The 23,904-nt window shown below is 48.8% G+C and overlaps 1 protein-coding gene across 2 annotated transcripts in view; it reads right to left on the reverse strand.

Annotated features, from left to right (window-relative positions):
• Positions 1 to 23,904, reverse strand: part of LOC136851636 (BTB/POZ domain-containing protein 6-like) — a 173,808-nt gene that overhangs the window by 90,870 nt on the left and 59,034 nt on the right. The window contains exon 3 of one of the 2 annotated variants that reach the window (XM_067126032.1): positions 14,306 to 14,539. The exons of the other annotated variant lie outside the window; for it this stretch is intronic. Coding sequence (XP_066982133.1) covers positions 14,306 to 14,539 — 234 coding nt within the window. The remainder of the gene's footprint in view (positions 1 to 14,305; positions 14,540 to 23,904) is intronic. 2 annotated transcript variants of the gene reach the window in all.

Below are 23,904 nucleotides of genomic sequence, written 5' to 3' on the forward strand. Positions count from 1 at the left end.
GTGAGGGGCCCTGCCTCTTCCCCCCTTGCGATCCTATTAAGGCCGTGAAAGTATCCACGGCCCTCATAGGTGGGGTTGTATGCTGCTGGTGAGCAACATACGAGGGGCGCAGCAAGGGAATGAGCTGGTTGGACCAGCACATATTGTTGGGGGTGAGCCTTTGAGGTGGAGGGCTGTGCCACTGCCGAGACCGGGACGGCTTGAACTACCGCCTGATGGTGGGGCCTCTTATGCCTCCTGAAACGTTTGCCTCCTCTTCGCCTGGGGGCCGCCAGATTCTGGGGTCTTGCGCTTATAGGCAGAAATGCCCCAGCGAGAGCGCAGACTCTGGTTGGCCCTTGTAGCCTCAGCCATAACATTCGTGACCTCTTCTTCTGGGAAGAGGTTAGGTCCCCAGATCGAGCTCTTTACGAGCTTGTTAGGCTCGTGACGGATAGTGGCATCAGCAAAAATGAATTTTCTGCATTCCAGTCTGGCCATGATGAATTCAAAAGGTCAGACTGAAAGCCAGCTAACAGGGACTTAGCCAAGACCTGAAAAAATGGCTCGTCCGTGCAGGAGACGGCAGTGGCTTCTGTAAGGCAGACGGAGTTCAGGGACCGGGCTAACTTAGTCCGGGCATCAAACTCCGCCTTTAGCAAAGATTCCGGCAGCTTAGGGGAGCTGCTCACTGAACTGTGAGGAAGCACAAAAGGGTCCAACTTCCCAACAGTGAAAGTGGACGGGCATCCACCCAGAACTCATCACTTCCTGGGAATACCAGGGAAGTGGGGTCTGTCTCCCTCAGCTGTGGTAAAGGGTTACCATCAAAGCACGCTCGGGCCGTAGCCAGAGCGACTTTGTTCAAACAGGGGTGGGTAAGTTGTCTCCCAGGGCAACATGGTGAAGTTGCCCTTGAAAGGTGTCAACTTTGTATTATCTGCCTGCCACTCCGTCAGAGTGCGCAGGAGAGCCGACTGAGCTTGGTCCCTAGGGGAGATCACAGTCTCCTAGGAACCTTATCAGAACGTACCCATGCTTCCTCTGTTAACCTCACGAAGCCTGGGTAGGGGGGCAGGAGATCGGGGGGGAAGAACTCCAACTTCCTCCAACCGTCTCGTGCCAAGACCTTCGACTGTTAATTTACCATCATGTTGAATGGCCCGGAGGGCGAAACGCCAAGGGTTCCCGACATCGAAAGGCGGGAGGTCCGCTGTGTCGGGGATGATGTACTGGGGTTCGGCTGCGGGTGGGCGAGCCATTCCCGCCAGTATATTGTCATGACTGGCCAACTTTTCAGAGATCTTTGTGAAATTTAGTGTCAATCCTCCGTGAATCGTTTGAATAGCTGGTTCAGCAAAGGCCTCCACGTCAAAGGCAGGCTGGCGAGGAGGGCTTGGTTTTGCTGCCCTCTTACTCGCGCCTTTGCCGGAGGAACCAGACTTGCTCCCGGAGGCTACAGGTGCTGAGACCTTAGCCTTCGACGGGGAAAGGCATGCTTTCTTGGAAGACGAGGACTTATAGCCCTTCGCCTTCCATGAAGTCTTCAACTTCAACTTGGGGATAGCTGATGGAGCTCTATCACCCAAGGAGGAAGACTTCACAAAACCTGTAAAAGAAGAAACTGAAGAAACTGGGGAGTCAAAAAGGGGCCCGCCCCAACAACCTCACCTTACCTCACTACTTACCACCTGGTCCTGTTCAGTGTTCATCAGGTTCCAGGTCTAAGTCCAAAGCGGCGGCGTCCTCCGAAACCTCAGGCGTAGAGAATATCCACTTGGGGTGGCTGGGTCGCATCCCGGATCTGCTGGATGATGGGGTGGCAAGATCTTCTGGCACTGCGGCCGCCACCCGTGCGCCGGGGTAAAGCAGGTCCCTCAACTTGGCGTCGAGGACATAGGGCTTCCCCGACGGAACGTTCCTTCCAAACCCAGCCACCCAGGCCCGGAGGGATTCAAAGGCAGACTTCTTGGAGGACTCGTCCGCCTGTAAGAAAACCAGCAATTAGCTAAGAACGAAAAAACAGTCCGGGAAACCATGTAAACAATATTCAATATGAGGAGCGTAAAAATGAGGAAGACTGTCACTTACCGACTCATCCTGGATGGTTGCGCACAAGGCGAAGCAAACCTCACAACCATCAGGGTGCCAGACTACAGGTCATCAACGACCGGACCGCACAACCAGCGTGGGTCCGGCACACTACGTGACCGTAAGGTTGTTGGAGAAAGCGGTACACCCGGCTCCTCACAGCGAACAGTCTGTAAGTGTAAAAGTACATGAACCTACCACTCTAAGCAATCTAAAGCTGGCAAGGCCAGGAATTTCAACTACAACCGGAATACTCCGGTGGAGAAGAAATCCCTTATCATAAACTAGGCCAATAAGCTCTAAAATACACAGAGTGGAAGGTAAAAGCTTTTCAGACCCCGGAATACTCCGGGAATGAAAGGTATGAGACAACAAGAACTCACACCAAAGGGTTGCCAGTAAAAATAACGGAGGAACCCCGGTGTAGAACCGGACTCACGTATATATAAAAATGAGGTGTACTCCGTTGGATAAACACACTTATCTAAATATGTATATTCATAAACAATAACATTAAACAAGTGATGGTACAAAGGGAAATCACTCCGAGACCGGAGGATCCGCTCCCTTATATAATTATATGAATCCTTCCTCTCTTACTTCCCGCCAGAGAAACAAACGGGCAAGATGCTCGTATGATACATAACATAAGCTGGAGCAAGTATAATAACCCAACCAAGTAACCCCACGGGGAGAAAGAAGTGTGGGATAGAGTGTTGAAACACGTTCTTGAGCAACAAAACACCAACCACCAACACAGCGATGCTAGGGACTGTATGGGAGGGAGCGAATCCTCTCTACCAAATGGAGGAGTCCCTGAACTCGGAGAAAACGCCATCTAGCGTCACCCGCATGAGTAGAGCAAGGCTGGAGGGGGGGGGGGGGAGGGGTGGAGTGGAGGGGAGAGTGGTAGGCTACCAAAGAAGGAACAGGAGACAGGGAAAAACATATCACCCGCTCAACTGCACCATACACCACCCCAGAATAATGAAACTTGGGAGGGTGGCCTACTACTGGGGAGGGAAACGACCAAGCCTCGATGCCCGACTCCTGACTAGGCACAGCCTAATAGGGACCTAACCTAGTATAGGCTAGGAAAATGGAAGGAGTGCAGGAGGAGGAGGAAGCAAACAGGGAGAGAAATTTTGTGCCGAGAACCAACCGGGACCGAGAAAGAGGGGGCAAGAAGGCGACTAGCCTAGAGGAGACACATCCAAAGAACTCTATTCCTCCAAAGGAAGGAAGAGAACTAAGGGGCTCACTCTGCCCACCAAAAAAACGACCCTGGAGGAAACAGCAACAAAACTCCCTCAACCTGATGGATCTCCACACCAAGGGCAAGGGGATGGAAGCAAAACAAGCCTACTCCACTAAATAACCATCACACATAAACATGGGAACAAAAATGTGCTCAATAGGGTGCGTAGCCTACCTCGGGGAAGCGGTTAGATCTGAGGCTGCCGCCACCACCAGAGAGGTAAACAATGAAAAAAAATAAAAAGAGAGCACCATCTTCAAGAAATAAAAAATTAGCCTAATACAGACTAAAAATAACAAGGAACCCAACCTGGGGGGACCTGGACGGGGCATCACCCTCACAAAGGCCGACAGGCCAATAAATGTAAAATTCGAAAAAAAGGGGCCACCGAGGAACCACCAGGAAGAGAACCATGGGGCAAAAATAACATCTATAACGACAAGGAGACAACCCCAACAGAAAAGAACTGATGGGGTCGCCTCATGATCGACATGGCTGGCTGATGGGGACGCCGTGGCGTCATAATAAGATCTCAATATTTGTGAAAAGACGAGACCATAACAGCCAAAATATAGAACAAAACCCCACAATAAGATGGTACTTAACTTGGAGATGGTAAAGCTGCTCGATGACATGGCGATAGATGAAAAAAAATCCAAAAAAACACGAGCACACAAAAGGAAAAGGTAGCAATCACGTGCTAGAAAATGGAATAAGGTAGGTGGCGCTGGTGTCGCCGAGCTGGCGGGTGTTTGGGTGTAGGGGCTGTAACGGCTCACCGCTCTCTTCTGGGGTTTTGATAGGGAGAAATCTTTCGAGTAAGACTCCGTGGTAGTGATCTTTCACTCACCCTTCATTATACCGACGTCTTCCTGGAGAAGACGCTCGATCTGGGGGTAGTAACCCCAGCTTTCCTGAAAGCTCTTTTTCTCTGGTATATCTAGCATTTTATACCTAGAAATTCATGCTACAATGGAATTTCACCGGCTGACACGGGACTGGACTCAGAAAACACTGTTACCTACAATGAAGGAAAACCACAACCCATCCACTGAGGGTGGTGGATGCTCCAGATACACTGGACCCCTCGGCTCTCCAAAAATTGACACTTTACTACAAGGTGAAGAGGCAGTAGGAGAAAATCCTATGCTTCCTTCCATGATACCATGCAGTTACTCATAACGGTCGCAAGGTAATGCAAAATTAACACTGTTTAACTTTCACTAAAATCATGAGAAGTGAAGATCGATTACACATCCAGTAGTTCGATTGCAGAATGGAAGTAAGGGACATCTTGTGCTTGACAGCTAATGAAGTAGTTCTGCTCCGACGTCCTTAGCTTTCACTAAAAGTAGGCTAAATGTTCTCCTGAATCTGAGAGTGTGTCTCAGAAAAATAAAAATTTTAAAAGTAAATTGTATTTTTACTAACTATGCAAACCCAAGGTCCTTTACATTAGGGATTACTTTCAGGGGTAGGCTGGAAACGGCCGTTGAACTTCAAACAAGGTGATTAGGAAGTTAACTACTGTCCGGGAGGCGGGAGTACCGCCTGCCCGGATGTAAACATTCCAATTTGCCTTTCGGCCCAGGTACAGATTGAGGGGTGGCATGAGGTGGGCATAAAGTGTAAAGGACCTCGGGTTTGTATAGTTAGGAAAAATACAATTTACTTTTAAAAATTGTTATTTGTTCCGACACAATATACAAACTCTCGGTCCTTTACATTAGGAGACTCGCTGATTGGCGGGAGGAATCTGATAAAGTCTCTCTGAACTGACTGGAGTTCACCACCTTGTCTTCCCTTCTTGGTTGTGATAGCGAGGAAGGGAAAAAACTGCCTCTGACAAAAGATCGAGTTGTAAGAAACGCAGGATCAGTTGTCAGACTTCTGGGTCCCTTTGCATGCAAAGAGGCTAGAAGAATTTGAAAGTAGGCTAGGGAACTGATGATGACATAAGGCAAATACAAGTATTGGGTTTGTCTCATAGTCATGGTCTCCTTCCTCCCTTGCAAGAGGAAGGAGTGGGGTTGCTTCTATTAACCTGAACGGAAAATAGAACGGGAGCTCCCGTTATGTGCTTACCTGCCTCGACCGCCAGATCCAGCTTGTAACAGCACGTCCGCTCCCTGCCCGTGGGAAGAGAGCCAGGATAGGGAGAAAGAAGAGAGGTCAGTCACTCAACATTCAATCTCCCAATCACAACCGTACAACATAGGCGAGATGCAACCTGTCCTGTTAGAGGAGCTGGATAAGCTACACAACTTGTTGAGCAGCCACCACAGGACCCAAGGAAAAAGTGTCCAAGGACTTGTGTGCAACATCCCGGAGGTAGAAGGTAGGTGAAGGTAGTCTGTTGGGACCACACACCTGCCTTCAGCACCTGTTATACCGACATATTCTTCCGGAATGCGAGGGGTGGACCAATGCTGCGGACCTCATGAGCTCTCGGATGAAGCGTACCGGTGTCGTCTTCTCTTGCAGATGGTGTTCTTGGACACTTCTTTCTTGGTCGAGCCAGTGCTAACGAAGAGTCGTCGACACTCAGGCCGGAGGTGCCGAGTCCTCTTCAGATAGCGCCGCAGCACTCTAACAGGAAACAGTAGCATCTCGTCTGGTTCATTACCTACAAAGTCCTCTAGGGAGGGGATCGTGAAGGACTCGAACTTTCGTCAGGGACCGAAGGGTTCTGAGTCTTAGCTTCTGAAAATCCGGGATGAAATCGAGCGTAACTGATCCCCATCCCCTCAGTGTTTAACATCAAAGGAAAGTCCATGAAGCTTGCCAACTCTCTTCGCCGATGCCATGGCAAGCAAGAAGACGGTCTTGAGGGTCAGATCCCTGTCTGACGACTCTCATAAAGGCTCGTACGGTGCAGTCAGGCTCCTTAAGAACGAGTCACATCCCACGCAGGGGCCTGAGATACCTGGGTGGGCAAGACTGTTCAAGCTTCTCATGAGTAGAGAAATCTCGAAGGAGGAGGAGATGTCTACTCCTTTCAGTCGTAAGACTAGGCTGAATGAGTCTTGTTTTAAGGTAGCCTTTACAGCTGAAACGGAGAGAAGCTTCTCTCAGCGAAGGAAGACGAGGAAGTCCGCGACCTGCTGAACAGTAGCTCCGACCAGAGAGATACCCCTTCGACGACACCAACCACAGAAGACGGACCACTTTCCCTGGTATACCGCTGCAGAGGATCTTCTGAGGCATCCTGCCATCTCTGTTGCTGCAAGCAGCGAAAAGCCTCTCGCTCAAGAGATGGTGGATAACCTCCAGCCGTGAAGACACAGGGAATGCACTGCCAGGTGGAACCACTCAAGTGAGGTTGACGAGAAGGTTGGGACAGGGGATCTCTCTCAGTGCCTCGGAGAGGAGAGCTAGCAGGTCCAGGTACCAAATGGCCTGGGGCCATTTGGGTGCCACCAGAGTCATTCTGAGATTCGGGGTGATCATCACTCGGCTGATCACTCGGCGAATCAGACAGAATGGGGAAAGGCGTAAATGTCTTCAGATTGTCCCACGGGTGTTGGAACGCTGTCCTCCACAGCGGCCCATGGGTCCGGCACGACAGAACAGAAGACCTGGAGCTTTCTGTTGTGCTGGGTGATGAACAGATCGATGGCTGGACGTCCCCACAGGTCGAACAGCCTTTCTGCTACTTCCTGATGGAGGGACCATTCAGTCCCTACCACCTGGCTCTGGCGGCTGAGCCTGTCTGCCACGACATTCCTCTTGTCTGGAATGTACCTGGCTGACAGCTCTACCATGTGAGCCACAGCCCACTCGTGCACCTGCATTGTCAACTGGTGAAGCTGGTGGGACACCAGTCCCCCCTGCTTGTTGACGTATGCCACTACCGTGGTATTGTCGCTCATCAGTACCACGGAGTGTCCCATCACTCGATCCCGGAACTCTTGGAGAGCCAGGAAGGCTGCCTTGAGTTCCAGGATGTTGATGTGAAGGTGCTTGTCGTCTCGATGCCACACTCCCGAAGTCAGCAACTCCTCCAGGTGTGCGCCCCATCCCTCGGTCGATGCGTCTGAGAACAGCAGCATGTCCAGAGGGGGAGTATGCAAGGATACTCTTATCAAGAGGTTCCTGTCGTCTAACCACCAGTGAAGGTCCTTTCTCACCTCCTCGGAAAGAGGAATGAGGAAGGACTGGGGGTCTTGGGACTGGGACCAATACTCCTTTAGCCTCCACTGGAGAGACCGCAGGTGAAGACGCCCGTGAGATACTAGTTTCTCCAAAGACGACAGGTGATCGATGACAACTTGCCATTGCTGAGCTGGTTGCTCCTGCCGTGATAGGAACAGCTGTGCTGCCTGCCTGAACTTGCTGATATGAGAGTCTGAGGAAAGACTTTCGCTGCCACCGTGTCTATCAGCATGCCCAGGTACTTTGTCCTCTGCTTGGGGGTGAGATCTGACTTCTCCAGATTTACCATGATCCCTAGATCCTGGCAAAACTCGAGGAGACGATCCCTGTCCTGTAGCAACTGCGAGCGAGAGCTCGCCAGGACTAGCCAGTCGTCGAGATACCTCAGAAGACGTATCCCGTGCGAGTGGGCCCAAGCTGACACGAGAGAGAATACTCTCGTGAACACCTGGGGAGCGGTCGAGAGCCTGAAGCAAAGTGCCCTGAATTGGAAGACCGACTCCCCAAGGACAAAGCGGAGGTACTTGCGAGAGGACGGATGGATGGGTATCTAGAAATACGCATCCTTCAAGTCCACCGTAAGCATGAAGTCGTTCTCCCTGATGGAGGCCAGCACAGTTTGCGCTGTTTCCATTGTGAACCGAGTCTGGCGAATGAAACGGTTCAAGGGAGAGAGGTCTATGACCGGTCTCCATCCCCCTGAGGCTTTCTCTCCGAGAAGTACGCGGCTGTAAAAGCCTGGAGACTGGTCCGACATAACTTCTACAGCACCCTTGCTCAGCATGGCTTGCACTTCTTGCTGTAGTGCAATGTCCTTCGATGAACCTGGAAGATATGTTTGGAGATGGACTGGAGAGTAGGTGAGGGGAGGCCAAGACTCGAAGGGTAGTAGATATCCCTCCCGAAGGACATCCACTATCCAGGTCTCGGCTCCGTGTCGCTGCCAAGTTGTCCAATGGCTCGACAGGCACACCCCCACCTTCGGCAGCTTTTGGGGGGGAACGCCGCCCCTAGCGTTTCCCCTTCTTCTTCTTACCCTTGCCCCCTTTACTGGCTTGGAAAGTGGGCTGAAAAGGGCGGGAGGGACCCCCCTTTCGGGGCAGAAGAAGGCTGGTGTTTCCTCTGGACCCCTTCAAGACTGGGACTTCTTAGGGGCCGAGGAAGTGCCAGCCTGGCCCCAAGACCTGGCCACAGTGGGGTGCGAAGACCCGGAGGTCTTGGCCACTGCCTGGTGAACAAGCCGGTCACTGTCATCGGCACAGGCGCTTGTCCACTGCAAGGCGTCCACCAACTCTCTAGGAAGAAGAGAGAGGAGGAACCCAGCAACGGTCCATTCCGAAGGGCGATAGCTGACTGGGACCTACAGACCTGGCAAAGCGAGAGAACGGCATCCCTCCGCTTTGATACAAGGTTCGCCCACAGGTTTGCAGTCTGGTGGGCGAGGTAGGAAATAGCCCTACCCCCAGACTGGCACAGTCTCCCAAAGACGGAGTCCTCCCAGGTACAATAGCGCCTGAGGAAGCAGCTACCTTCGATACTGTGAATGACCACAGATCGAGCCAGGAGACTGCTTGGAAGGCCGCCATGGCGGTGGCTTCCAGGGTTGCAGCTTCTTGCTGAGAGAGATATATGCTCTCTGCAGTCAAGTTGCTGCAACGACAGACCCGGATCCAAACGCAGTCAGGTCCGGGTCAACCTGTTTGGTCAGCAACGCCCCTTCCACTGGAGCGTAGACACGCTTCTGACGAGGCAGAGGAGGAGGAAGAAGCTTGTCCGAGCGGCTCGAACGAAGAGAACTGTCTTGCCCAGACACAAGACTGTTCACCTGGTCGAGTACCCCCTCGGCAAGCATGGACCATGGCAGCCCCACCGAAGCCTTGGGTTCCTTCTTGGGTCCCCAGAAGGATTCGAGGCGCGACGGACGATCCACAGACAAGGCCGTGGTCCCTTCCCCGAGGTCATTGTGCTGACGAATCAGCGCGATAACCTCCGCAAAAATCCTCTGTATTTCGGGGGTGTCCGTATCCTGGGGCAGAGGACCCTCGAGTCCCTCCAGAGTGCGGTCCTCCCGAACTACTCTCCCTGCAGAACCTCAGCAGACCCCGTGGATCTTTCCTGAACCACGCGGGCGTAGGACCTGGTCGAGCCAAGAACCGAGCCAGGTGTGTACCCCCACACAGTAGAACTCTGAGGAGAACTCTCCCAGAGCTCCTCCTCTCCGACTTGTGCCCCTGGAAGAAACCGAAGGAGGCGGAGGGACAGGCAAGGAAGATCGGGCGCTCCCACTGGCTTTACTGGCAGAACCAGCAGAGGCAGTGGGCCGAGAGCGGTCACCAACCCAGATGACGAGCCTTTAGGTCAAGGAGACTGCTTCAGCCTAGGTGAAGCAATCTCCCGAGGAGAGTGGAGCGGCTCGCGAAAGCCGCGCTGCACACTCGCCTCCCCCGAGCCAAGCTGGCCGCACAGACGTGGCCAGGGACTGGGAGGAGTCGAACACGCAGCTGACTGGCGCGAGCTTGCGCTGTCCTCTGGACGCACCCCAGTCTTCTTCGAGGCAGGAGCCTCTCGGGAAGACTGAGTAGGGGACTTCTCCCCTACCTCTCCTTGCGTTTGGCCCCGTGGGGCTGAAGCACTATCCTTGGAACCTGACTTGGCACCTGAAGGAGTGCCAGCAGGAAGAGACAGAGCACCTGCATGCCCCGGCTCTTTCTCTCGCCCCACGCCCTGGTCTGTATGGCGAGAAGTTTCTCCCGTATCAGACTGGGGTACCCGGGTCTCCTTGGGGACCCGGGTACTCGGAGCAACTCACGAATGAGTGTCCGACGCGGACTCGCTGGCCTTAGATGCAGGAAGTTTCTTAGGCACAGCGGGGGGAGTGCCGACCTTGGTCTGCACACCCTTGGCTCCCGATGCCACTGGCCCGGAGGCCGGGGCAGCGGTTCCCTGATCCGAGGATCGGGAAGAGCCGACGAGAGATCCCACTGCCTTCCCTGTGGAAGGAGGCAGACCCTTAGAAGTCTCGTTGCGAGATTTCTTAGGGGGGGAAGAGGCAGACTTCTTCGTCTTCGGCTGCGAAGCCTCGGAAGGAGAAGCGGAAGAAGCAGCAGACGAAGACAACGATCATGACGAAGATGAAGATGAAGACGACGGCACCTTCCTAGACCTCTTCTTCTTCTTCTTCTTCACCATCTGCTTCAGGAACGCCGTCAAGTCCCCAAGCCAGGAAAGTGAGGCCGCAGACTCAGGAACAGTAGGAGGGGCTGCAGCAGCAGAAGGCACATCCCGGGCAACGACCGCGGAGCTCGAGCCAGCATTTGCCTGGGTAGAGAGAGCCGCGCGTCGGCCAGGAACAAAAGTGGGCGGGGCCGGGAATGCAGTCGCCGCCCCTCCCGCGTGAAGATTCAAGTCGGTCCGCGCCAGGGTCCATGGAATGGGGACGGAAGCAGACGAAGGGCCGGGCTGAAAAGTCAGGCGAGGAACAGCATTCAAGACAGGCCAGGGCCAGCAACAGGGCAGCGACAGTCACATAAGGGTATGATGATGTCACCATGTAGGCGGGCCAGCACGCCACGTGAATGGAGCCAGGAAGCCGGGAGGCAGTGGAACAGCGTGCTGCACCGCAGGTGACGCCGACACTTGGGTGTCCAGATGCAATGCAACTGATACCGGCATCTGGGCAAACCTCGAAATGGTGACGGATGTAGTGGTGACTGTCGTTGCTGAGTGGGTCGTGACTGGAGCGGGGGACAGGGGAGCCAATCCCTCCAGTGACGAGCCAGGTAGGCCCAGGTGTAGCCAGGATGAGCTTGGAATCGGTGTCTGGCTATCCAGTCCGGGACCTGAAGCAAAAGTCGGGTCAGTACACGAAGCCTCTACTCGCTCCGGAGGAAAAAACTCCCCTCCAGAACGGGAAGAGACTTCAGAGAGGATGTCGCGGTCCAACTCTCCCCCGCGCCCTTCCACAAACGATGAAATGTAAGAGGAAGGGGAAGGGGAGTCCTCACCCGAGGGAGAGGGAGCAAGCAGGGGAAGTTCGCCGGGAGAGAAAAACGAGCCCGATACATTCGCCACCAATGGAGTCGTCGGGGGCGTATTTCCCTCGGATGACTCCTTGGTAGGCTTACGACAGTAACGTCTCCTCCCTTCGAACTTGCCCCATTGCTCGGAGGACCACGAACAACACTCACTACAGGGATCGTCGCGTGAACACACACGTCCCCTGCAAGATGTACAGAGGGCGTGTGGGTCCACGTCGACTCAAGATCTAAATGAATTACATTTCTTACCCCCTACCCTCGGACACACACGCTGGGGATAGGAGGGTTTAGCTGATTTCTCCATTAAATGAAAAGCAAAGAAAGAATTTCCCACCAAAAACGAAGAAGTATAGCTGTCAGGCAGAGAGCGACGAAGAACAACGTCCGAGCGCTATGACAGCCGAAAGCAAATTGGAATGTTTACATCCGGGCAGGCGGTACTCCGCCCCCGGACAGTAGTTAACTGCCTAACCACCTTGTTTGAAGTTCAACGGCCGTTTCCAGCCTACGCCTGAAAGTAATCCCTAATGTAAAGGACCGAGGGTTTGTATATTGTGTCGGAACAAAAGCCCATTTAGGATGAAGGACAATGCGTCCTTAGTCAGAAGGCGAAATGGGTCCTTCCCAGAACACAATGGATGGTCCTCTGGTCTTTAGGTCCTGCTCAGGTAATACTTGAAAAACCAACTGCGCAGACAGCTCTCTACTCTTCCTCAGAATTGGTGAGCGCTCCTGGGCGCTTGGAGCATGAGTTGGCCTCTTGAAAAGTCAGAATCAAGTATCAATCGGACACTGAGCACTCAAACACTGGAACTAGGACATTGGGCACTCGGCTCCCACTGGGCGCTTGGCTCCCACTGGGCTTGGACACTGGGAGCTCGGATACTGGGCACTTGGACACTGGGTGTATGCTTGGACATTAGGTGCTTGGACACTGGGCACTCATACACTAGGCACTTTGACACTGGGCGCTCGGACACTGGGCGCTTGGACACTGGGCGCACCGAAACTGGGGGTTTGGACTCTGTGTTCGGAAACTGGACACTGAAACTAAGTGCTCAGACGGCTTCTACGAAGAGGAAGACTGCTTCGGTGCCAAATACTGGCGCTCCACCACTAGACAGCTTACGGGGAAGCAGAGAGGCTAGTTCAGTAGAAGGAACATGCCTTTTCAGCAGCCTGGAAACACTCAAAAAGCACTTACTATGCCCTCTGTTCGCACTGGAGTCCGAGTCACTGTACAAAAATGCCTGCACATCTGTATGGACACCTTTCCAGTGGCTGTCCACCGAGTCCTGGGATTTTCAAACAACAGGCTCGGTTGAGGGGACAACTACCCATAGGCAAACCCCACCGACCTGCCTTGGACCTCCAGTTTGCCTCCTCCCAGGTTTAGGGGAGTCTGACAGGGACCTTCGTCTAGGAGAGTCGGCGGGACCAGCAACCACCTCCACTACACGTCCATCAAGACACCTTACCAGTGGCTGTCTGTCGATACCTGGGACTGGACAACAGGCTCGACTGAGGGGGGCAACTACCCTTGAGCAATCCCCCAACCTCCCTTGAACTTCCAGTACGCCTCCTCCCTGGTGCTGAGGAGTCTGACAGGGACCTTCGTCTAGGAGGATCAGGGGACAAGTAGCCACCTCTTCCACTGCATAACACTTCACTATTATAAGTTTAACTTCTGTTAACCCAGACACAAGACTGGCAATGGCACAGAAAGGAAGCAAGGGAGCAAGTGGATAAAAAAGGCAGGAAGACCAGCAGTATGAGAGAGTTGGCGCCAGGATCTCAGTAACTGGCGCTGAGCACCCAAGAGTGGGTGCCGAGCACTCTTTAGTTGGCGCCAGGCAAGCTAGTAGCTCGGGAGTTAGTAGCTCGAGTACTACTGGACGCTCGTGGTATGAGCTGGAAGCCAGGTGGAATTCTTCACAATTTTGCGTCATCCTTGTTTTAGTACACGCACTACCAAAGGAAGTACCAAAGCACGGTTCTCAGCTGTCAAGTATGTCTTCTGTTGCTAGAGCCCATCGTAACCAAAACAAGCACAATTCTCTCCTACTGCATTCCAGTCCTTGCACTTTTCAGTTCTCTGCAAAGGAAAGAGTAATAATAAGATGTTCAATTGCTTCTTTACCGACAAATGTTATGAAGTACACAGAGTACCATCATACAAACATATCTCAACTCTTAGCAAACATAATTTGAGATTGCAGATATGTATTCATTACCGAAAATATCGGTTCGGTAGCAAATGCAACGTTACATTTTATACACTACTCAGTAAAGGAAAATTAACCAATTGATTGCAAATTTGCTACTGTAGCAAAATTTATGATAAACTTGAATCAGATCTTAATAACAAAACAATAAAATACTGATCCTGACAGCTGTAAGTTTAAAGGCTACACAAAATCAGCAATAATACTTCACCGATATCCAGTTAGATAACCGGCAAGTAATGAAAAAAGCTGCTGCAAGTATAGTACTTGATGTTTACTCCAAGCACAGCAGAAACAGACTGAGATTGTCTGCTAAGTCGTTCCTGGTGTTCCCGTTAGTGGGTGGGATTAGTCACCTACACAAAACAACTGAAGCGCTAGCACGAATTTTGAATTTAGGCTGCCGCAATAGTTTGAAATTATAGCTATGTAGTTACTTATTTAAAATTAGCTTCTTTTAGCACATTATGTAACTTTTAAGAAGTCCACATGAACTACATTAAAACTAATGGTTATTCACATTTTCATGGATGAAACTACTCTGACAACATGAAGCTTACTTGAGAGCAAAGGGTAACCAAGGCATCCATTTGATACTTTTTTGCTAGATGGTAGACTTTCACAGCAAGCCTTACAGAGTTCAGATTAGTGTGACCAAAATATATATAATGCAGTAGCCACTTGAAAGCCTCTGGTGGATCTTCAGGAAGTTTCAATTCTTCACCTTCTGCCAAGGGACCATAAAACATCCTTTCAAAGACTGGAGAACTGATGGCCAGAACAAACCGGTGTGCCTGTTGACAATCTTAGCAATTAAACACATTATTTAGTGCGCACTACAATAAAATGCAAATGCAATGGTCTCTTAAACACAAATGATAATGGCAGAGATCTCTGGATATAAAACTGTAACATGTGTTCAAAAGCTAACTCTAAAACAATCATATATCACCATTAACAAACCTTTCATTTATATACAGTAAAACCATAATTGACAAACCTTTCAATTGTATAAAACATAACTAACCAGATATATTAGTGAATGACCTATCTAATTTCAAGTATATGCTCACTATTAGTAAAACAGTAGGCAGTCTCTGGTTTACAACAGGGGTTCCATTCTGACGCCATGTCGTATGCCGAAAATCATCGAAAACCGAAATAATCTTCGAAAATCGTACGAAAACCTTACTTTTCACCCTTTGAGTATCCTTTCGGTATCTTGAAAATGATGTAACCTGCATTTTTATTGAGTCTTTCATAAAAAACCCTCCAAAATTTTACTATTCTGCCATTTTGGAGCCAGAGAGAGAGAGAGAGAGAGAGAGAGAGAGAGAGAGAGAGAGAGAGAGAGAGAGAGAGAGAGAGAGAGAGAGAGACTGCTTCACCACTTATCTCCAGGAAAAGACTTGGAATTTCACAGAACTACAGTGCTCCCCCATTTTTACTTTAAGTATCATCCTACATCAAATATAGCTTAAATTATTATCCTATTACTACTGTATTAATCTTTGAAATTATATTATTAATATCTTTCAAAGACATCTTAAACATTAGTACCCTTTTCCAGCCAGAGAGAGAGAGAGAGAGAGAGAGAGAGAGAGAGAGAGAGAGAGAGAGAGAGAGAGAGAGAGAGAGAGAGAGAGAGAGAGAGAGAGAGAGAGTATACCTTAGTTTTACCAGACCACTGAGCTGATTAACAGCTCTCCTAGGGCTGGCCCGAAGGATTAGAGAGAGAGAGAGAGAGAGAGAGAGAATTATTATTTAATCTTATTAACATTTGAAAATTAGCACTTATTATTAGGCAAGTAATTTATTTATTATACAAACTTGACTAGTCCTTACCATCTCCACAAATTTGTTGAAAGATTCTTGTGCCATCATTCTCTCTCTCTCTCTCTCTCTCTCTCTCTCTCTCTCTCTCTCTCTCTCTCTCTCTCTTATCTCAAAGAGAGACAGAGAGAGAAAATACTACCCACTAAAGCTTGAGGTACAAGCTTCAGTGTTGGTTAAAATCCCACTCTTCCTGCCAATAGCATGTCATCAAGGAGGGCGAGAGGGGGAGGGAGGCGGGGTTGTTACAAGTTGTTATTGGCTACTGTCAGTCCTTCCAGCCAATATCATATTGTCATGGAGAGAGGGGGGTTCCTACGAGCTATGTTACTGGCTCCTTCTAATCCCTCGAGCTGATATCGTCTTATCGTGAAGCCTACATCAAAGCAATAAAAAAACTGTCACACAACCGATGATGGGATTCTAGTATATTTTTATGTTCATATACAGTAATCCATATTTCTTTGAAGGATATATACAGTAGAGAGAGAGAGAGAGAGAGAGAGAGAGAGAGAGAGAGAGAGAGAGAGAGAGAGAGAGAGAGAGAGAGAGAGAGAGAGAAAAGAGAGAGAGAGATATGGGCAGTTGGCCTTACTTTAAATCTCAATAGTGAAATTATTCTTGTATTACTCGGGGAGAGAGAGAGAGTGGGGGAGAGAGAGAGAGAGAGAGAGAGAGATATGGGCAGTTGGCCTTACTTAAATCTCATGAGTGAAATTATTTGTGAATTATTCAAGAGAGAGAGAGAGAGAGAGAGAGAGAGAGAGGCTGAATGAAGTGATTACATCGGTAAGCAGTTTTATGATTTCACAGGATTTTAATTTAACTTTTATCGATACTTTGCTGTGGTTACCTTAGTAATATTTTAAAATTAGTAAATCATTTTTTTATAAAAATGTATTTAGTCACGAAAATAAAACAAAAAGGGATTTTGACAAAGGAAAAATCTATTTCTGGGTGAGGGCCTGTGTCGCTCAGTGAAATGTCCCTATACAGCACACATTTCTAGGTATAAGTATTGCTAGATATACCAGAGAAAAAAGCCAATAGGATGCCAGAGTTACTACCTCTGGATCGATACATCCTAATAGGATGTCGGTATGTCATCTAGGAGCGAGTGGAAGCCACTACCACAGACACTTAACCCAATAGACTCCTCCTCACCAAAACCCCTCTGTCTAAGAGGTGCCGATACAATGGTCCCACCACCGCTACTACTAATTCTACCCACAATGCACCATCCCGAAATAGCACCAAGCTTTTTTGGCTAGATCAGGGTGGGAAATAAAGAGAGGGATGGGTTCACTGAGCGACACAGGCCCTCACCCAGAAATAGATTTTTCCTTTGTCAAAATCCCTTTTCTGGGCTTGTCCTGTGTCGCTGAGTGAAATAGTAGCAGAGAATTGACCAAAGAAGCTTGTAAATACAAAAAGGATTAATGTATTAAGGATAAAATAAAATTTTTATTTTGAATATGCTTTTACTAATCCAGAAAAGCAAATATAAAAATAAATTAGTACAAAATGACAAAACTAACTTAATTAATGCAAAATGATGTGGTTACAAACTTAAGATTAATAAACAAACTAGTAACCATCACCTATAAAACAATGTTTAGTGAAAACTTAACAACTAAGGTGATAAGGCAAAGCCAGGAATGGATTGAGAAGCAACCCAAACCCAGACAACAAACTAGGAAGGACGGGAGTACAAGCGAGGCAGGTAGGTGAGAAGTACCAACTGGTAGGGCAAGCAAAATACAACAATTACAAATACAAATTACCAACAATAAAATATTATAAAACAATATTAGGCTGACTCTGGGGAAACAATGTTCCCTGCAGCGACAGCAGAAAACTTCAAAGCCTCCAAGGATTTGAGATAATGACGTTTAAAAACTCTAGGGGATTTCCAGCCCGTATATTTTTTAATTTCCTCAAAATTCATGTGTTGGAAATAATTAACTGAGGTGGCTACAGCCCGGATATCATGGACCTGGGGGATTGAATCCGGATTAGCTTGTTTAATAAAATAAAGTATTTGTTGCCTAATGCCATTCAAGGAAATGGTTCCACCATTTTCTCTAACAAAAAGTGGACCTGAAGACCTCTGAGAGGTTCTCTCTAGGTAGGCTTTTAATGTGACCACCGGACATAAGGAGGGATCTTCTAAAAGGGGTATTATCTTCCAGGGAGACCACCTAATTAGAGGATCTTCATTTTTAGCTAGAAACATTTGATCTGGGGAGAGTAGAACCTCTCCTGATGGAAGGAAATCCACATGATTCGGCTCTCTAGAAAGGGCTGACAGTTCAGAGATTCTAGCTCCTGAAGCCAGGCTAATTAAAAACAGAGTTTTTCTAAGAAGAGTCGAATAAGGGCAAGACTCATTATTTGTGTCTGAGGCTAACTTTAATACATCGTTTAGAAACCAAGAAACCGTTTTAGGACGGGTTGTTGGTCTAAGACGGGCACAAGCTTTAGGAATAGATGAAAAGTATGAGTCTGTCAGATCAATGTTAAATCCCCAAAGGAATACTTTCTTTAAGGCAGACTTAGTTGTAGAAATTGTACTAGCTGCCAGACCTTTGTCAAAAAGGGTCTTAAAAAATGAGATCGTAAGGTTAGTAGTCATAGTATGAACGTCTGAATCCTTCAGAAAAATAGCAAGTTTTTTAACTGCTGAATCATACTGGCGAAGAGTAGATTCTCTTTATCCGATTCCAAAAATAATGTGTTCTGAGGATCAATATTAGCATTTTTCTGGGCCGAAAACTTCATGAAATCCATAAAGTTAGGGCATTCAGCATTCTTGAGGAAGCTGACACAATCTGAGTTTGCACTACTTAGGGTTAATATTGGATGAGGAATTTGTAAGGCCTTGAGTTTCAGCTCTAACAGAAGCGGAAACCAATTGCTCTTCGGCCAGTTGGGAGCAACTAAGGCTATCTGACCTTTGAATGACCTGAGTTTGTGTAAAACTTTCCACAGAAGATTTACTGGAGGAAAGAGATAGATCTTTTCCCATTTGTTCCAAATTATTGACATTGCGTCTGTAGCATAAGCCCGAGGGTCCAGGTTGGAGCTATGTAACATGTGAGTTTGTGATTTGATTCCGTGGCAAAAAGATCCACCTGAAGCCCGGGAATCTGTTGGAGAATCCAATTGAAGGATTTCTTGTCCAAGGACCATTCCGATTCTAGAGGAGACGTCCTTGACAGAGAATCTGCAATCACGTTCCTTACTCCTGACAGATGTGTTGCTGACAGGTGCCAATGATTTTTCATTGCTAATGAAAAGATCGCTATCATAACATGATTTATGTGACTTGTCTTGGAACCTCCCCTGTTCAAACAATGAACTATCACTGCACTGTCCAGAACTAGCCTGATATGTATGTTCTTGGCCAGACGTAAACGTTTCAGAGTCAAGAAAACTGCCATCGCTTCCAGAATGTTTATGTGGAAGAGGCGAAAGTGGCTTGACCAGATTCCTTGAACCTTCTTGTACTGTGAATAGCCCCCCCAACCAGTCAGAGATGCGTCCGTGTGGATGATCAGGGCTGGAGGGGATATTGTAATGGAATCGATTTGGAAAGACTTTTGGCCGTTGTCCAGGGACGAAGTCTTTTCTTTAAGATTGAGGTATGAGGGAGACTTTGTCTCTGAATTTGCGATTGGCTCGACCGCCACACTCGATTTATGTCCTTCAGTTTTGCTTTGAGGAGAAGGTCTGTTACTGACGCAAACTGGAGGGAACCCAGGATTCTTTCTTGAGTGCGACGAGAGGCTCGTTTGCACTTGAGAAACTGCCTTGTTGCTTTGGCAATCTCCTTGCATTTTGCTGGGGGAACTGAAAGTTTGTGGGTGCTTAAGTCCCACTGAATGCCCAGCCACTGAAATTTGGTTGCCGGGGTTAAACGAGATTTCTTTATGTTTATGTGAAAGCCCAGATACTCTAGGAACTGAATTACTAACTTTGTCGACTTCTGACATTCGGAGACGCTGGAGGCCCAAATTAGCCAATCGTCCAGATAAGCCACCACCTTGATACCTTGAGATCTCAGTTCCTGTACCACAACTTCCCCCAGTTTGGTGAAGATCCTGGGCGCTATGTTCAGTCCGAAAGGCATTACCCTGAACAAGTAAGCCTGTCTTCCCAGTCTGAACCCCAGATAAGGGGAGAAGTTTCTTGCTATTGGAACATGATAATAAGCGTCTGTAAGATCTATAGAGGTGGTGACGGCTCCACGGGGAAGTAAGGTCCGTACCTGAGAGACGGTCAACATACGGAACCTGTCGCATTGAATGTAAGAATTTAAAATTGACAGATCTAAAATCACTCTTCTCTTGTCTGAGTCTTTCTTTGGCACGCTGAATAAGCGTCCTTGAAATTTTAAATGTCTGACTTTCTTTATCGCCTTCTTTAAAAGAAGGTCTTCTGTATAGTCTAACAGATCTGATGTTGGAGTCTGAAAGAACCTGACAAGTGGAGGGGGTCCCCTTACCCAGCTCCACCCTAGGCCTTTTGAAATGATACTGTGGGCCCATGGACTGAATGTCCAATTGTCCCTGAAGAGGCATAACCTCCCACCTACCTGGGGATGTTCATTTATTGTAAGACTTGTTGTCTCTAGTTCCTCTTGAGCCTCTACCTCGAGATTGGAGTCTGGGGCCGGATCTAGACCTGAAGCTCCCCCTACCTCTATTTCCTTTGGACTGACGGTAGCCCTGAAAGGTCTGGGACTCGTAAGTAGGGTTGAAAGCAGGAGAAACATAAGTTGTTGAACCAGCGGGATGGTGGGCTGGTTGGTTCAGTACAACGTATTGTGGATGTCCCTTGGAGGTGGAGGGCTGGGCAATCTGACCTACTGGGACTGTTTGAACAATTGTCTGGGTCTGGGGTGCCTTATAAGGATGGAACCTCCTAGACCTCTTCCTGCCTTTAGGTTGGGGCCCCGAGAATTCTGATGACTTCCTCTTAAAGGGGAGTCCCCACCGGATCCGAAGATTTTGGTTGGCCCTTGAGGCCTCACTGATTACTGAGTTGACCATATCTTCAGGGAATAGATTGGTCCCCCAGATAGAGGATTTTATCAGCTTGTTCGGCTCATGACGGATGGTCGCGTCAGCCAGAACAAACTTTCGACAGTTCCTCCTTGCCACAATGAAATCAAACAAATCACTCTGGAATGAGGCCAGTAGTGATTTTGTCAGGACCCGGAACAGAGGTTCATCCTTGTAAACAGCAGACGTCAATTCCACCGAGGTGACGGAATTGATAGATCTGCTGAGACGGCACCTAGCCTCATACTCAGCTTTTATCAGGGACTCCGGAAGCCTGGGTAGTTGTTCACTGAAGAGATTCGAAGCGCACTCCGAATCTAGTTTACCCACTGTAAAGGTTTCCGAGCTCGGTCCAGCATTCTAAATCTGTTGGAAAGAGCAGAGAAGTAGGCTCCGTCTCACGAAGCTGCGGCATAGGCTTCTCCTCTGTTCCGGCCTGAAGGGTTAATTCTGCCACTTTAGAGGTGCAGGGAGTCGGGACATCCTCATTTACTGTGAACATCGTAAACCGCCCCTTATGAGGGGTCAATCTAGTGTTCGAACACTCCCAGTCAGATAGGATCCTAACCCATGCCGACTGCGCTGATCCCTGGGAAGATCACTGTTTCTTTGGGAACCTTATCTTCCCTCACCAAGGCATCCTCGGAAAGCCGAGCATACCCCGGGAAGGGAAAAACAAGATCCGTTGGGAAGAACTCGTAATCTTCCACAGGGCGGGTGCCACAACCTTCAATGGTTAATTTACCATTAGCGAAAGGGGCATTAAAGGCAAGACGCCAAGGGTTAGAATCCTCATAAGCTGGAAGCTTAGAGGCGTCTGGAATGGGATAGGACCGTTGCTGTACCGGACCTGACTTAACCAGTCCGGCCAGCGACTCCTCTTGCGTCTTTAACCTGTCCGCCAAGGATTGAACGAACTTTCTTGACGACTCAAGACTCGAGGCAAGATCACGAGACATTGCCTCGAACTGAGAAGAGACCTGTTCGGAAAACATTCTCATCATGGACTCCACGAAAGCTTTAGGGTCAAAGTCAGGCTTTTTCGACTTGCTCGACTTTGTTCTCGACCCCTTAGAAGAGGGAGAAGCTTTCTGGGCGGAAGTCGAAGGTTTCGGAGTCAATGAAACCTTGGCGGAACTAGGTACAGATGAGGTTTTCGGGGGTTTAGTCAATTTAGGTAATGTCTTCGTCTTCAAAGAGGACTTCACCTTTGGGATCACCGACCCGAACGGGTCCCCAGGGTGGAGCTCTTAGAGAATCCTTGGAAGGATGAAGACGAAGACACAGGAGAATTGAGAGATAATGGATCAATAAGACTACCTGCCTCACTTACATCCCTACCTTCCTCCGGGTCGATGGCCATTGGTTCGACGTCCAGGTTGATGTTGGCCACTTCTTCGGCCACTTCGCCGCACAGCTCTTGATCTTCTGGCGAGACCTGGGTTTCTAGCCTAATCCTGTTGATCAGGGGTTCAGCTACTTCAGGAGCTACAGCTGCAGAGGCCCTAGCATTTGGGTAGAGAATGTTGCAGATATCCTCTGCCAGCACATAAGGACGCCCCTGACCAACATTGCGTCCAAAGCCGCCAACCCAGATCTTCAATGTCGCTAGAGACGAAGCTTGACGGGACCGAGGGACCTGTTAATTAAATCTCATGTCAATAAATGGGATTGACAAGGATATTATCTTATATCAAATATAAACACAATTACTTAAACTAACTGTGTTAAATACAATTGAAGGTTAACGTGCAATCATCAATCACGTCTAAATAAAGTGCGTAGCACACGCCGCAGCCGCCAGGATGCCAGACGAGGTGGTCGTCGACCTCGACTGCGCAACCGGCATGCGATCTGCATGCTACATGGCCACAGGGTTGCTGCAGGTAGGCGTTACAACCCGGCTCCTGGCAATGTACCACCTATAATAAAAATTTATACATGAGCATCTAAAATAGGCGGCGGAACGGCTAAACTAGTAAAATTTAGAGTAAATATTCTGCCTCACACCGGAGTTGAAAACTGTGGCTACGGCGGAAGTCTCCGATGAAATCCTAAACAGGTGGGCCGGACCTGAGTCGGATCACGCCGGAAAGCAATTCCGGTGACGCCGGAACGTCACGAAAATTAACTAATTGCACAGAAATCAACAACCAGGGAAGGCTATTCGCCGACGTGAAGAGTCGGGATAATCACTAACTTCGCTCACAGAAAATAATAACAGTAACAAAACTCATATCATTCCGACTCCTCTACAATTCCGCCGAAAACAAAGCAACGACGCTCAAGCAAAAGTCCTATTAAGACTAAAGCGAGCTAACGATAGCTGCCGGAACGAGTCCGGATGACGGAGTGGTAGAGAAGCAGGAGCAGAAAATAAATCACAATTACTACTAGTAAAATTTATAACAGTTTCTCTCCAGTTCCGCCGTAAGCAAACGACAACGACGCTCAAGCTAAAGTTTCTGCTAGAAGCTAAAGCGAGCTAACGATAGCCGCCGGAACAGGTCCGGACGGCGGAACGGGGAAGACACGGGAGTGAAAACATGGCGACAACAACAGGTCAGGTGCCTAGGCACCTTCCACGAAGTGTCATCTCAACCAAAAGGGCAAATGAGCTAAGCTCTAAAATGCCCTAACGGGAGAGCCAAGACAAAAGAGACTAATATACAGGGGGTGAGATAAGGCGAAAGGATAAACATGGTACTATCACCTAACATAACCTCCAGAAGGCACCTCCTGGAAATGTAGGCTAGGATTCGCCAAAATTTTTAACGAGAAAGAGCGCTAGCGCCAACATCACTTCCAGGATTGAAGAATCAACTGGTCAGGGAAGAAGGGCCTGCACTCAAACCCGAATAAAGGCCACCCAAGAAAACCGAACCAACTCAGGCCTATTGGCCAAGGAGGAAGGAAGACTGGGGCCAACTTAGCCTACCTTCCACGAATCGGCAAGGCCGAACTGGTCAGGTAGGCTAACAACACCACCCAAATAGACTCAAGAACTAATACACACATAATAAGTAACATAATGACATATTAAATATGTCTACAAACGGTAAATAAAGGAAAACTAGGCTAGGCCTAACTTTCAACTTCTAAAGTATAAAATAATAGTCGATCGCGTCAGATCGAGCGAAAGTTGAAACTATCATAAAAGGAATGTAGTAATTGAAAATTCTATCGATTGAGCGAAAGAAGGCAATCATATAAAAAGACTGAAGTAAGCCGCCATGAACGAACACGAAATGGCGGCCCTC

Source organism: Macrobrachium rosenbergii, chromosome 23, assembly GCF_040412425.1.
Source record: "Macrobrachium rosenbergii isolate ZJJX-2024 chromosome 23, ASM4041242v1, whole genome shotgun sequence".
Classification (NCBI taxonomy): Eukaryota; Metazoa; Arthropoda; class Malacostraca; order Decapoda; family Palaemonidae; genus Macrobrachium; species Macrobrachium rosenbergii.